This window comes from Cebus imitator, unplaced genomic scaffold (assembly GCF_001604975.1).
Source record: "Cebus imitator isolate Cc_AM_T3 unplaced genomic scaffold, Cebus_imitator-1.0 Scaffold19, whole genome shotgun sequence".
NCBI classification, from domain to species: Eukaryota; Metazoa; Chordata; class Mammalia; order Primates; family Cebidae; genus Cebus; species Cebus imitator.
The window spans coordinates 3,315,166-3,330,189 of record NW_016107334.1 but is presented as its reverse complement, the minus strand read 5'-3'; the positions used below and the strand labels follow the sequence as shown (position 1 = coordinate 3,330,189).

General features: G+C 35.6%; 1 protein-coding gene across 8 annotated transcripts in view; it reads right to left on the bottom strand.

Annotated features, from left to right (window-relative positions):
* CHD2 (chromodomain helicase DNA binding protein 2) overlaps nt 1-15,024 on the bottom strand; it is a 160,391-nt gene that overhangs the window by 124,340 nt on the left and 21,027 nt on the right. For 7 of the 8 annotated variants that reach the window (XM_017518069.2, XM_017518042.2, XM_017518086.2 and 4 more), the window contains 3 exons: nt 14,233-14,303; nt 5,423-8,523; nt 4,949-5,081 (listed from right to left, as the gene is read on the bottom strand). In XM_017518069.2, the coding sequence (XP_017373558.1) occupies nt 4,949-5,010 (62 nt within the window). In that variant the 5' untranslated portion in view covers nt 5,011-5,081; nt 5,423-8,523; nt 14,233-14,303. Of the gene's footprint in view, nt 1-1,296; nt 2,133-4,948; nt 5,082-5,422; nt 8,524-14,232; nt 14,304-15,024 lie in introns of those variants that run through there. The other variant, XM_017518077.2, reaches the window with a different exon arrangement.

Below are 15,024 nucleotides of genomic sequence, written 5' to 3'. Positions count from 1 at the left end.
GAAGAGGGGGGAGAGGCGAGGGGGGAGTGGGGAGAGAGGGGAGGGATCGCTACACTCTTTTCTTGCCACTTGATGCCATTGTCCACATCAGAGGAAAAAAAAAGAGAAGGCTCAACAAACATAACTAAGAACAGTGGTTCTTTAAAAAACTTAATGGGCTCCAAGAAGATTACGAAGTTATTAAAATGTTATATCATGGTATACACTGTAACTCATAGAGTAATGATATTTAAGCTAAAATATCTTCAATAGTATAGACTAGTTCATCTCCTTCTAAAAATAAGTAACTCCAATGTGAACACTTTGACACCAGTTTTAGCAATTGAAGGGCATTGAGCAAATATTAAAAGATTAACACAACTAATTAGAATTCGGTCTACACAGAAAGGGAGTTGAGATTACTACCTGTGTTTCTGTGGCAGGTATACTCTAAGTTGGAAACAACAGTTAAATGTCCATCAAGTTCTACAAGTACTTAAAAAGTGTTTAGTATTTTATAACCAATATACATTTGAGCGTATTATTTTAAAATCAGTTACAAATTCTTTGATGAACCCCTCTAACGGAAAATCCAATTTCAGCTAGTTTTCATCAACTATCCAAATAATTCTTCCCAAAGAACCTAGATTATGAGAACCTACAAAACCCATTACCATATAGTGAATTTTAACTTTCACACACTGTATTCCAAAACTTGATATATGCCCAAGCAAGTATCAGCTGCAATGAAGAGGTCAACATCTCCTTTGAAATAACATATTTTACTCAACTAATAACTCTGAACTATGGCTAACTACAGGACAGCCTACTCCTTTCAACTGCTAAAAAAAAAACTCTAGTAAGGTAGGAAAAATACTTTGTCAATAGCAGATAAATCCACTAACAGCCTTTCATGCTTGTTTAAATTCGGTATGTGTAACTGAATTATTAAGACATCGTCGCTGACAATAAGTTTTAACCAGAAATCCTTGCAAAGGTTTCCAAACAAGGCAAACCGGTGAGCATAAACCCAACCGGTTTCCCAGGACTCAAACAGAATTCCCGAAATGGACGCCTAGGGAAGGTATTTGTCAAGATTTAGCCTTCGACCCCACAATCACCCAAGCTGCCAGTAGTCACCTTGCATTATCAAGAGCTATTAACACTTCACTAGTTTTTTGACATGTACTTACATAGTAATGGTTGCCTAACGCTGTATTCTGCCACTTTTTAGTGTTATTAAAAGTGAAATTTTTTATTTTCTACTAAACTATCCCACTGTGAATCTAAGATATAAAGCACTTAGCACATACTGACCTGAGTTTTTTCTCCATCAAATGCCAACTGAGATAATGTACGGTACCAAGTAAGAATACACGGGGCCAAGTTGGAATAATCTTCCCTTTGTTTGTGAGCCATGTATTAAACAGCTGTTAACACCGTCAAGAGGTTTTCACTAAAATCAAAGTATCCGCCTCTGACACTCAAACGTTTTGGTCAATAGTAACAAAATGAAAAGCACTAATCTCCTCACACTGCACGGGGACGGGGAGGAAGGACGCTAAGACATTAAAAGGGAAAACGAAAAATGTAAAACGAGGCAAATTTTCCATTTTAAGATTTCCAAACAGTGCCTATACTTTTTCTCCAAAAGTAGCCGCTTCTAAAAGAAGATAAACCATTCCTGGCAATGGACAAAAGTACACATGCTACAGGGTGCGGACTGGACTATCAGGAGCAAACGCGTCCAGGAAAAGAAGCCGCCCACCGGAAAGTCCCAACTAGAGTTCCCTTCCTTTTCCCCTCGGCGCGCGGCTCCCTGGGCAGGAGGAGGAGAAAAGGCGCGACGAGCGCACGCGTCCGGACGTCACTGCGCTCGGGCAGCCGTCTGACGTCACGGGGCGGGGCCTGCCCGAAGGCGCCGCCGTTGACCCTGCTGTTACCAGGCGCGCGCACAGCCAATCAGCACTCGGCGCCGGCGCCGGCCGGCCTTTGAACTCGGCACGGCAACTTCCTGCTGTTTGGCGAGTACACAGTGCAATGCAGTATGTCTGTCAGCGCTGCGGCACAAAGGAACAGCCATTTTGTGACTGAGCTGGACCTGCACCAAGATGCCAGGGGCTCACAGAGCTGCTGCGTGCGCTAACTATCAAGCTGCCTTTTATTTCGGCACCAGAGCTCCCCAGAAGGGGAGAGAAGGGGAAGGAAATAGGTTTTGGTATTTCAGGTTTCAGTTAGTTTAGATTCAGACTTCTCCAAAATCCCGTTTTTTAATATATTATCAGCGTCGTAAAATGGCTGCCAGTTAAACTGCCTGTTGTACTACACAAGTAACTGCATTATGCCATTTCCAATCATCCCCAGCCTTTTAGAATACCTACTAAAGCGCCAATGAAAATTGTAGGATTTACCCACACCTCAGGTTATAAAAATAAATCTGGCTCAAAGGGAGACGATTTGGAGATGAATTTAATAAACTCGCTCAATTATTAAGATAAAGTGCAAACGTGGTGCCCTAGAGAACACACTGAACTCTGTGTGCACACAGTCCCGTTTTCATATGTTACTGAAGTTACCCCCAAGCTGCAAATTATTCAGATAAAAAGTGTAGTATACTTGTATGTCCATCACTAAAACTTTGTTTGAAATACTTAGAAATTGTACAAATATCGAATGTTTTTATAATCACATTTTTAAAATAAATTTTTAATCTTCAAAAAAGTGATAAAGTGTAACATTAGACTTAGGCATTAACTTCAAATTAAAGGAATACAAACTTACATAACCACTATTAACCACTGCACTACTTCCAAAAACAGGATGTTACCAGATTTACCTAAACTTGCACTTATTCCTTCCAGATCCTAAAGTAATTCTCAGACCAAAGTTTACTTGACCTGCAAACTGATTTCCTCTTCTGTGGCTCAGGCTGCAAAGGTGATTTTCGTAGTATTCCCTAAACACCATACTTTGTGCAATAAAAACACTGATGGCATAAGGAACCAAGTACTAATTACAGGGACAGTACTCTATTCTCAACTCACTAGAAGTAACATTAATCTACCACATTAAAACACCAGTAACATTCTTTAGCTGCACAATTTTAAAAGGAAGTGATGTCATAATTATGTACATGTATTAAGGTATGAAATTTAGGGTAACTAATTTCAAAGTAACTATCTTCAAAGAGTGTCTTAAATATTTTTGGATATCGATCACGTATATGATTCAAAGTATACTTGCATATGAATTTAAAAGTACAGTATATGCTTCACGTTCAGCTGTAACTTCCCCTACCAGTAGACAAACGCCTGACAACTTCCAAGTAGTTTTCCAGGTGAGAGTAAAAGTACTCAAAGAATAGCAACACTGCTCAATTTTTTTAAATTAGAAAGCATAGTCTGATCAATGATGTTAACCACAAACCCTGCATAAGAAAGCCAAAACCCATGTGAGACCTATGCAAATGATACACTCAAGGGAGCAACAATTTTAGTGCTGAATCTTTAATAATTTGCCAAATATATCTGGAGGTTCTCACTTCTTCAAATTGGCATTACTTTCCAGAAAATCAATTTAGGATGAGTAAAGTTTTCTGTCATCAGTTTAATCTAGTAATTATATGGGCAATTCAATTAAGACAGCACTACAAACAACTGAGTAACAACTCATTTTGCAAAAAACTGTGGTAACTTATTTTCTAAAGTAAGGCTCAATATGTTTTTAGTCAAAATAAATAGAATTCAGCATATTAGCAATATGTCGTGTTCAAAATTTTCAAATTCACTAGCCGAACAATAAAGTGTATTATTTATAAAAATCAGAAAAGTAAAAATAAAATTGGGGAGGAATCACATCCTTGTTAAACTGCATGACTTAAAATTTGTAATATGAAAATGCCTTAAGAACATACATCAAAAAATGCATTCATAGGTACTTTTTAAAATTAATATAAATTAATATACAGAGGTCATACAACAAAAAACATCTTAGAGGCTTTATTACTTCATCACTAAGGTACTCCAAGGAATGTGAAACAAATCATGATTTGCACAAACAGTACATCTATAAGCTTCAGAAGATAAAGCATTCCAGACGACTCTGTCGAAATACATCAATAAATTTAAAGCAGCTACATCTAAAATGTGAGGATAAAATGCATCTACCAACAAGAAATCAGTCTCTAAAGCATACAAATGCAACCTTAAAATAATTTAAATGTAAATATACAATTGTTAATATCACAATAACAAACACAATTGTAAGTATATTAAGAGTATTCCAGAATTTGTTATTACAGATTTGATTTCATAAATGCAGGAACTCTAACCATCAAAAGTAAAGGTTTTAATAAATCATATCAAAATTTCCTAAAATGTCAAGTGTATCAAAACAAATATAGAGTCACATAAAAATATAAACTGAGAGGCATCAGTCAAAGGGTCCTTTTTGTGATTTTGTTTTTAAATGTACATTTTTTCATTCATATAACTTTCTGAAATGTCTATTTACTATAATTTACTACTACAAGGCTTCTCTATGGCCCTCAGTTACAAGTTTAGATATCCTAGATTCTTCAAAGAAAAAATTTGCCTTGTATGTAAAATGGTGCAATGCAGCAATGGCTAAACCGACAAGGTCATTTTTCTGCAGTACAAAACCCTAAAAACTGAAATTTACTGACAGAAAAACTGTACATTACAGGAAAGGCCCCTTTGCATAAAGGTACCTTACCTTTTGACTGCTGTAAGAGGCCTTAAGTCACAACTCAACTTTCATAAATTGCTACCAAAAAATTAGGGTGTGGCATATTAGCAATCTCAAGGTCATGCTTTAAAAAAACGAATCCAAATTAGAAAAACACTTACAATAAAAGAGACACCAATCCGTGTCTGTCAAGGTAAACAATTGTAAGCTAAGGTTTCCCCCCGAAAAAGAGACAAAAAGGAAGAAAGTTGATAGCTCATACCTCGAAGCATTGCTGTGTAGCGAACTGTCCTCCTCTTGGCTTTTGTCCTTATTTCTCATCATCTTTTAATTCTTAAATATTAAGGGGGAGGGGGAATCTGTGTTTGCTTTGAAGTCCTGTGCCCAGGTATTTACTGTCAAAAGTTGAAAGAAAGGTAAGGTCCCGGCTTCTATTGATGCTTTTTATTATCAGGAACAAAGTCCTGACGATGTTAACGATATTGTTATAATACAACAACGGTAAGCACTAAAAAACAAAATATTTCTATTTTTTCCTTAAAAGAAAAACAACATGATAAACCGAACAGTGGAAGCATCACTATCAATAAGGAAAGTTTCTCAAAGTAGCACACCAGATACAAATAACAATCTCTGTATCTTATTGCGTCATCCAAGAATTTCTCATATTTACAGAAAACAAAGCAAACTTTTACAAATAAATCTTTAAAATTATCACCAATGATCGTGAACTTACCTGATCCATGTAGTATGTCCAAAGCAAGAGTCCTACTAGTAGAAAAATATCAGATCCCAAATAATTAAAAATAAAGACAAAATCGTCCGTTAAAAAAACAAAAAATAAATAAAATAACCCTCAAATATGTGAACTGGTCAAAAAATTAAAGCAATAATTAATACTAAAACGGGTCCGAAAGAAAAAAAACCTCATTAGGAGAGCGCACAAAAATGGAGGTGCGCCATGGCTTCTAAGCTGGAAAAAACAACGACCTGGGCTCTCAGTACGGCTGCTTCTTTCCAACAAGGCACGAAAAGAAAGCTCCTAAAAGCTGCTTTTCTCCCAAAAAAAGGTTCGAATCGACCCCAGTAAGTCACTAGGAAAGCCAGGGGGCTGCGGGGGCCCCCTGAGGCTGCCCGAAAGTTAGGGAAAGTTGCGTAAAGTGAGGCAAAGGCAGGGAGCAGAGCGCGCTCTCTCTAAGGCACAGCCGCCATCTAGAGCCTCCTTCCCAGCTCTGAGAGCTCTGCCTTTGATTGACACTCTCTACATTTACCCCACAACTCAGGTGATGTACCATAGACCCACCCCTTCATCTCCACCAAAAAAAAAAAAAAAAGAGAGAGAGAGAGAGAGAGATCCTCCATCCCAGGAAGCCTAAGGACCCCCACCCCCACACCTCCCAGCCCCTCCAGACCACCCCAATAGGGGGAGGGGGAAGGGCTTCTTAACCCCCTCTGGCTCAAGCACCCTTTTTAAGCCAGAGAGAAATGTAATTTGTTCCTTTTGTCTAAAGATCTGCTAAATATTTCAGTCCTTGAGCTAAAATAACTTCCTCCCTGGACAGGAAGTGGTGTTTTATCAAGCCATTTTGAAAAAGGGATAATTCTTAGAGAATCTAAAGATCAGCTTAAGTACTAATCTTTTTAAAAATTAACCCCCCAATGGGTAAAATGGTTTCTAAATAAAAGTAAAACCTTAATTTCATAAACTAAATTCAAGATTGTCCTTCTTTATGATGCCTAAAAATCATCTAAAGACAAAATTGAAGGAGGAATTTTCCATCCCAAATGGAAGAAAGGGGTAATTTTTACAACTCAAGAGCGCCTCCCTAGTGTTTGGTTGCATCAGAGCAAAAGTTAATGAAACCAAATTTTATTCAAGAATATCCATTTTTCTTTGTATTTTCACAAAATTCTTTAACCCATTGCATAATCTTGAAAGCATTACACTCCTCTCCCCCACCAAAAAGACTTTTCATAATCAGAATGTATTTACTTCCCACACTGATTAAGGCAAAACAAAGTTCTTTAAATTCAAGAATATGAGCCAACCACGATCACCTTTAAATCAGTAACCCGAAAAACTCCACCTCCAAATCCAACAGAAAACACATATCCCAACACTTCCCTTCCATTTCAAATCAAATTCTAAGTTTACACCCATTTCAACAGTGGCAAGTTAACAATAATAGGACATAGCTGATGGCAAATTATCAAAGTAATGTCACAAAGCAAATTCTCCCAAATAAAACCATGAGATCCGCAGAAACAAAATTACTACTAATTCCAAAAGCAATATTCTCACCAACCACTCCGTGCAAACAAGCATCTTCACACACCCAAATAAAATCCAATCAACTTTGCTTATTCAACATAATCTGCCAGAACCATGTCCCTCCCTCCCTGAAGAAATCCACTTTGAATTACACCAAACAAAAACAACAATGTCCAATCTAGATAAAATCCATAATCCAAACTGTTTCAATTCCATACTTTCTATAGAGATAAATTCTGTACCAAGATCAAAATCCAAAATTCCACTTTCGAATTTAACAAAGATCAACCACCTCAAATCAGTCAATAACAAATGGTGCACCTGTACTAACCACAGATGTGTATGATGCAGTATTTGACATTAATCACAATATTAACACAAAACAACTTAAACTATTTCTTGTTCTCATGTAAAATGGGAAAACAATCAACAATTCATTTTCTCTATCAAAATAATGCCTACCACCTTTGCAGGAGTTACTGAAACTTGTATCAGTTGATTAGTAATAAATGAAAACCTGGCATTTAAAATTCAAACCTAAGTAATCTATGACATGGTGCAATTCATTTATTCTAAATTCCCAACTGTACAAAATAAAGACTATAGAAGCTAACAGTACTATTTCAAAGTTATATAAAATGGATTACACACATAATTTCAACTTGAAAAAACTGTGAATACTCCAAGGATCCTAACCCATAAATCCAACACTTCTTCCTCTAATAGTAAGACAATAGGAGACATGAGTTTAAACATTCAGATGAATATTCTATAGCAAGATGTTTTATTTATAATATTAAAAAGCTTAAGACACCATTTCAATCAATACAAATAGTTCAGAAGTATATGTGTATCACTCATCCTGAATTTTGGGGCAACAAGCAGTTTGTTTCAAAAGTTCATTAAAATCTTGTGGCAGATTAAAATCAGATTCTATTATCACCCATTAAGTTATTTTGAAAGGTGTTTCATGAAAGCACAAACCAAACAGTATTTAAACCAAATGACCATCTAAGAGCACAACTTTGTAAAAAACGATACATCTTCATAAACAAAGTAAAATATTTTCTATTACACCATTTCCAATTTACCAGCTTTATTCAGTACACTTTACCACTGGGCAACTGTAAATGTCAAAGTGTTACTAAAATAACAACATTTAATGAAACTTCCACTTAAAAAAAAAACCCCAAACTGAGAAATTGTAAAGTGTTATAAACTTTATTAAAACTTAACATTACAAGAGCTCATACTCATACAAATCAAACTGCAAAAAATTTCAGGTGTAAAAACTATTATCTGTGTTAGTGTGCCATCTTTCTTCTCCAAATGTGAAAATGTCCACAAAAAAGTCTTTAGAAAGTCAAATCCACTGTCCATTTGTGTTGGGTAAGAAACCTATGTCTTCATTCACTGCATGGAATCCATATTAAAAGAACCCTGTCTTGGCTGTATATTATCACAGGACTCTTGATTTAATCCAGTTTCCTCAATTCCCCATAGTAGACTGCCATCTTGATTTCTCAGTGGTAGGGTCCTTTGAAACTCTTCAAGCTGATTGGGTGCTTGATGAAAAAATTAAAAGAAAAAAATGCTATTGGAATCTTAATATTTTAAACAGAAAACATCCACCCACCTTGAAGATATCCTACCATACACAAAACTTTAATTTTGTAACAGCTTTCAACTATGAAACTGTGTATTAAAGTTGTATGCAAAACACATACACAACTCCTCAATGGTAAGACTACACACCGAAGTAACAAAGTACTTGTACTACCACAGATACATTTGTATCTATAAGAAAGTCTCAGTGAGGAGTCAGATTTTTAATATTTAACACTAACATCATTATACTGTGTACATAAAAAGTAAAAACAAAAATTAAAATTCAAAATTCCTGGAAAGTTAAATTACAGAAACACTGTGGATTTTAAATCTCAATGCAGAAAACTTTCCAAGCTTCTTCAAAGAAAACTAATTATAGAAAAGAATCTTAAGGGATTTTTTAAAAAACACACAAAGCAGTCGATCATAGCATAGTTTTTCAGTCCAACAGATGTTAAGTTTGTTTAGATAACAAAAATGGCCACTATAGATGACACCATCTTTACCTACATATCTGAGAATACAGAAAATATGTAGCCACCAAAAAAAGAAAAAANATGTAGCCACCAAAAAAAGAAAAAAAAAAAAAAAAAGGAATGATCAAAAATGCAAGCTGTCTGCCTGGCTTACTTGATATGTGCCATAAAATGCTATCATTTTTCAAATTATATGCAACCAAAATAATACACTCTCATTACCAAAATACCAAATGTCCCTCCATAGAAAAATAAATCCATTACTTAAATAATTTGAACTGAAGGGAGAAGTGAGAAGTCAGATGATTTTACCATTAAATAAATGATCCAGATTCATCATGGTCAAACATAACTTTAAAAAACAAGATTTAAAACCCTGGCCTTCTCTGTAATTTCTCCAGCTCTCCAACTGAATTTGTGGAGATACAGTCAAGGGTGACTGAATTGGAGGTAAATCAATATAGAAGGGCATTTTAGCTCATTAGGTACTTTTCTTATTTTGTTGGCAACAATTAGGATATAGTGTTTAGTATACACAATACAAAAATCTACTATTGTATTAGATTAACTGAGATACTGCCACCCATATTAAAAAAAACACTGATTAAAGGGAGTGTCATAGCATCAGTAATAAATATCAAAAGAAAGGTATTTCTCCTTGATCTTGCTCATTTCTCCCCAGCTTTAAAAAGAAAACTAAATTACTCAATACATTCTTGATCTCTGTAAACTATCTTATAACTGACTTGTTCCTTCCTTAAAATTAGGGAACATGTACATCTACAGAGAAGTATAAAAGTAAAAACATCATTCTCTGTCAAAGAGTTAATTATAAATCAGTTTCTTCTCAATCTCTATTGTTACAATGTTCAAGTTCTACATGAACTTGGTGATGTAAATACTATTATGATGAACAATGATACTAAGAATGCATTAATAACAAATTATAGTCATGTTTCAATATCTATAGGTGCAATTTATTCAACTTGGTGCCTTTTAAATAATAAACTCAAATTTTATGTTTTTCTGACACAGGACAGAGAATTTATCCATATTTCCTTCTAAAACCATTATTTAAAAAAAAAAAAAAAAAACAAAAGAATCCATAATGACATTATGAACATAACATTTCAAAATTACTCAATAAACTATATTGGTTTACATGGCAACAGCAAAAATTAGTTAACAGCATATTTATCAAGCTCTCACAGTCGGTCATATATTTACAGATAGTAAAAAAAAGAAGTAAAGAAAAAAATGCTACAAGAGAAAACTTAACTCTTAGGACATTAAAAAAGCTATGATCAATCTGCACTCCTGCAAAGCCAATCCAAAGCCAAAGCTGAGAATTTTGTTAATAAAGAAAAGTGCTCAGTCAAGCATCAGAGATTTAGGAGTAATCCCTTTATCTTCATAGAACTCAAATTCTTCTAACAACTGTATTTGCAAATAAGCAAAGTTAGGCTAAAAAAATTTTTAAAATCAGGCTTAGTTCTGTGAGCCTGGAAATTTTCTTAAAAACAAAATCCACAGTTCTTCATCTGTTACATAAAAATAGTACCTACCTCCTGTGGCTGTGGAGAGAATTAAGTACTTTATAGGACTTACATTAACTGACATATAGAAAGATCTCAGTCAGCTATCTCTGATATACCACAATAACCGAAGTACTTTGAGACCTACAAACTGATCTTGCTGAATCAAAGTTCATTTATGTATCATTAATAAGAGTATCTCTGAAGAATATATAGGATCATGGGGTCTTGCATTAAGATAAAATCCAAATCCTACAGAAAACTGGGTAGGATTTAGGTATTAAAACACTGTACAAATTCCTTTCCAGTAACTTTTGAATGACTGCAGACACTAAAGAGATGATGTTTTGATCTAGAATTCCATAGTCAGATAAACCTAGATCTTTTCTGTATTTCACATATAAGCTTCAAGCTCCTAATATAAATGGTTAAGAAAATTTTTCCACTTTGATATTCACTAGTTTATACGCCCATTTTAAAATAATGTGCTTGTTCTAAGAGTACCATTTCCACAGCAAAGGTAAAAACTTCAATGGCAACAAAGCTTCAATGAGTAACTACTACCTCCTAAAATTCCTGCATATCATACATTCAGAAGAACATAAAGTTCAACATGGAGGTCTTCTCTTCATTGTATTTTTAAATTTTTTTTAAGATGGGAGTCTCACTATGTTCTCCAAGCTGGTTTCAAACTCCTGGGTGGCAGAGATCCTCTCACCTCAGCTTTCCCAGTAGCTGAGACCACAAACACATGCCTCCGCACCCAACTAAGGTATTCTTTTCAAATTCTACTTTAGTAAATTTGTACTGAGACCTCATGAAGTACATTGTTGGTGGATACAAATGTAAGTGATTCACCATCCGGATTGGGTTTAGGAGGGCTCCCCTAAAATAAACCATCTCCTTTTCTCTACTTCTCAGCAAATTTTCCCATTTTTAGTAGCCCAAAAAAAAAAAAAAAAAAAAGGGAGTGAGGGGCAGAGAGTAGTGTAAGGAAAAAGAAATAATCATTCTTAATTATCTTAACGGATGGCTATCTTAAAGCCACTATTATTAATGTAACAGATTTTAAAACTTTATTTCAAAGCCAATGAGACAAAAAGGTGCAAAATTACCTAGAGCAAAAATTCATCCTTCTCATCATGTAATTAACATTCTTGGTGCTTACGACTTTATTTCAGTTTTATTTGCCTACTGTCGTTAAAAGTGAAAATATTTATATAAGAAAGCCCAAGACACCCGTTGAGACAGCTCACACCTGTAATCCCAGCACTCTGGTAGGCGAAGGCAGGCAGATCACCTGAGGTCGTAAGTTCGAGACCAGCGGGGCCAATATGGTTAAACTCCATCTACCAAAAATACAAAAATTAGCAGGGCATGGTGGCGCATGCCTGTAATCCTAGCTACTCCGGAGGCTGAGGCAAGAGAATCACTTGAACCCGGGAGGCGGAGGTTACAGGTGAGGCAAGATTGCACCATTGCACTCCATCCTGGGCAACAAGAGTGAAACTCCATCTCAGAAAGAAAAAAAAGAAACAAAGCCCTGAGAAGTAAATTCACATATATTGTCTTATTACAAAAAGATAGCTTGAATCTTCATTAGAATATATATTAACAACTCTGGGTCTTAAGATGGGCATAAAAACTGTAAAATGAAGGCCAATTATGACAACTAAGAAAGGAAGCCATCCTATTTAAGATTTACAATCAAATCAAATATTCTATACTGTCCCCACTGGCTTAAAACTTGATTATACATTCAAGCTAAGAGATTGAGAATTGCACAGAAATAATAACATCTTGTCACTTTTAATTTTTACTTAGTCAAAACTTTGCCTTTCAGGCATGCCTAAAATTTAAGTTAATTCATTAAAGCTTATTTTAATAGTGAATGTCACTGTTTTTAAATTAAACCCAAAATACTAGCTGTTAAATAATGTTTAACAGAAGCCATATTTATACACTATTTACTGAGCATCTGCTATATGCTAAGCAATTAATCTCTTTAACATGACCACAGCCAATAATTGTACTATATCATAAAGTCTTCATCTCTTTCATCATCCCATATCAAAAAACAAACTTTAACCCCCTCCCACAAAAATAAAATCTATTTTGTAGGCCCTAGGAGCCATTTATACAATGCAAGCTAAAATAAAAATTATCATCTAAAATCTAGATTCCCAAATGTGATTTTTTTTAAAATTATTTTTCTGAAGTAGCTAGTATGTTGGGCGCAGTGCCTCATGCCTATAATCCTAGCACTCTGGGAGGCAGAAGCGGGCGGATCACCTGAGGTCAGGAGTGCAAGACCAGCCTGGCAAACATGGTGCAACCCCATCTCTACTAAAAATACAAAATTAGCAGGACATGGTGGTGTATGCCTGTAATCCTAGCCACACGGGGGACTGAAGTAGAAGCGCTTGAGCCCGGGAGGTGGAGGCTGCGGTGAGCTGAAATCGCACCACTGCACTCCAGCCTGGGTGACAGAGTGGGAACTCCGTATCAAAAAAAATAAATAAATTTTAAAATAATGTTGAGAATTCACCAGGATTCATTTATACAATCATCCCATCAACACTCTCCCACTATTTTTCAGGTTCTCAGTTAGAAAAACTATTCCAAAAAAAAAAAACCTATTCCAAACCGGGCGCAGTGGCTCATGCCTATGATCCCAGCACTTTGGGAGGCCAAGGCAGGCTGATCACCTGAGGTCGAGAGTTCAAGACCACCCTGACCAACATGGAGAAACCCCGTCTCTATAAGAAATACAAAATTAGCCATGCTTGGTGATGCATGCCTATGATCCCAGCTACTTGGGAGGCTGAGGCAGGAGAATCACTTGAAACCAGGAGGTAGAGGTTGCAGTGAGCTGAGATCACACCATTGCACTCCAGCCTGGGCAATAGGAGCAAGACTGCCTCAAAAAAAAAAAAAAAAAAAAAAAGAGAAAAACCATTCCAGAGGTGGTAACCATGTGTTCTAACATCAAAGCATAACTTCAGGGTCAATTCACGCTAAAAAACTTTTTGTTGGGCTTTCAAGTTTAAGTAACTTCAAAATTAATTAACTTATTAGAAGTAATTATAATATTGCAAATCATTAAAAAGCATGTTCTATTACCAAAGAGAACCCAAGGGCTTCTGAGTTCTAATCAGGTTAAGGCAACATTGAGAAAAGGAACAGCTGTAGAACCTAGGGTAAACTTTCCCTACAGATGAGACAGTAAGTATTTTAGGCTTTGTGGCCATTCAGTACAACTCCCCTGCTTGCTGCTGCTATACTGAGAAAGCAGCTGCAAACAGTATCTAAATCAGAGAGCATAGCTGTGTTGCAATAAAACTTTATTTACAAAAACAAAAGGGAATTTATCAACATCCGCGTTTATAACAGTGTTAGAAATATGTTCATCAAACGTGGGTTGTTTCCCTTTTAACTTGCCTAAGTGAAGAAAGCAGAAAACAATAGATTGGAGTAAGTTAATAAGCAAAATTTTACTAATAAACTTTAAACATATCTAACCATGTTGATTTTCTTGTACTGTGTTGAGCTTCACTAAATCCTCCTATTTACAATTGTCTTGACTTTTCAAAATTTCCAAAGTAGTATTTAAAATTTTCAAACACATTAAACATGTAAATTGACTAATACTTACTAAATGCTTCCACCAATGTCTACGTCATTGTATGGGGCCTTTAGAGTTCATTCAGTGTGAGGTTCGTATTTCTGCAGAGGACAAAAAGAATTTTATACATAAAAAACAAACAGGTTATTAAGCACCGTGATTTATACCAAAATGTCAACATCTTGCAAGGATCATTCACCAGTAGACCAAAACATGTATATATTTAATAACAATATAGTCCAAGCAGAAAACATACAATGTAAGTTCTTGAATATCACAAATTTGGCTGTACAGGAGTCTCCTCTGTAGAATATGTTACTACAAAATCACAAGTATAAGTTTCAGCCCCTAAGAACTCTAAAAAAGTAGGTAAATATTTGGGCTCCCCAGGTGGATCTGACGGGCAACCTAGGGTTGGGAACTAGTTATTTAACAGAGGCAACATCACTCCTACAGTACAAAATTGTTTCAAGTCTTACATCTATTTACTTTTAATCCTTCTAAGAAAAAGCTTACATTGCCCACCTATAAGGCAACTTTCTCATTTCTTAATATTACCGTATTATATCACATTATTATGTCTTTAATCAACACTAAGACAAAATGTTAGAAAACCATAGGCATCATTTCAAACTACTACTAATTATACCAATCTACTCAACTAAACCAACATTAATCCTTCCTAAAATACATACTTAATAATAAAAATGTATCTGGCCAGGCCCAGTGGCTCATGCCTGTAATGCCAGCACTTTGGGAGGCTGAAGCAAGGGGATCACTTGCGGTCAGGAGTTTGAGATCGGACTGGCCAACAAGGTCAAA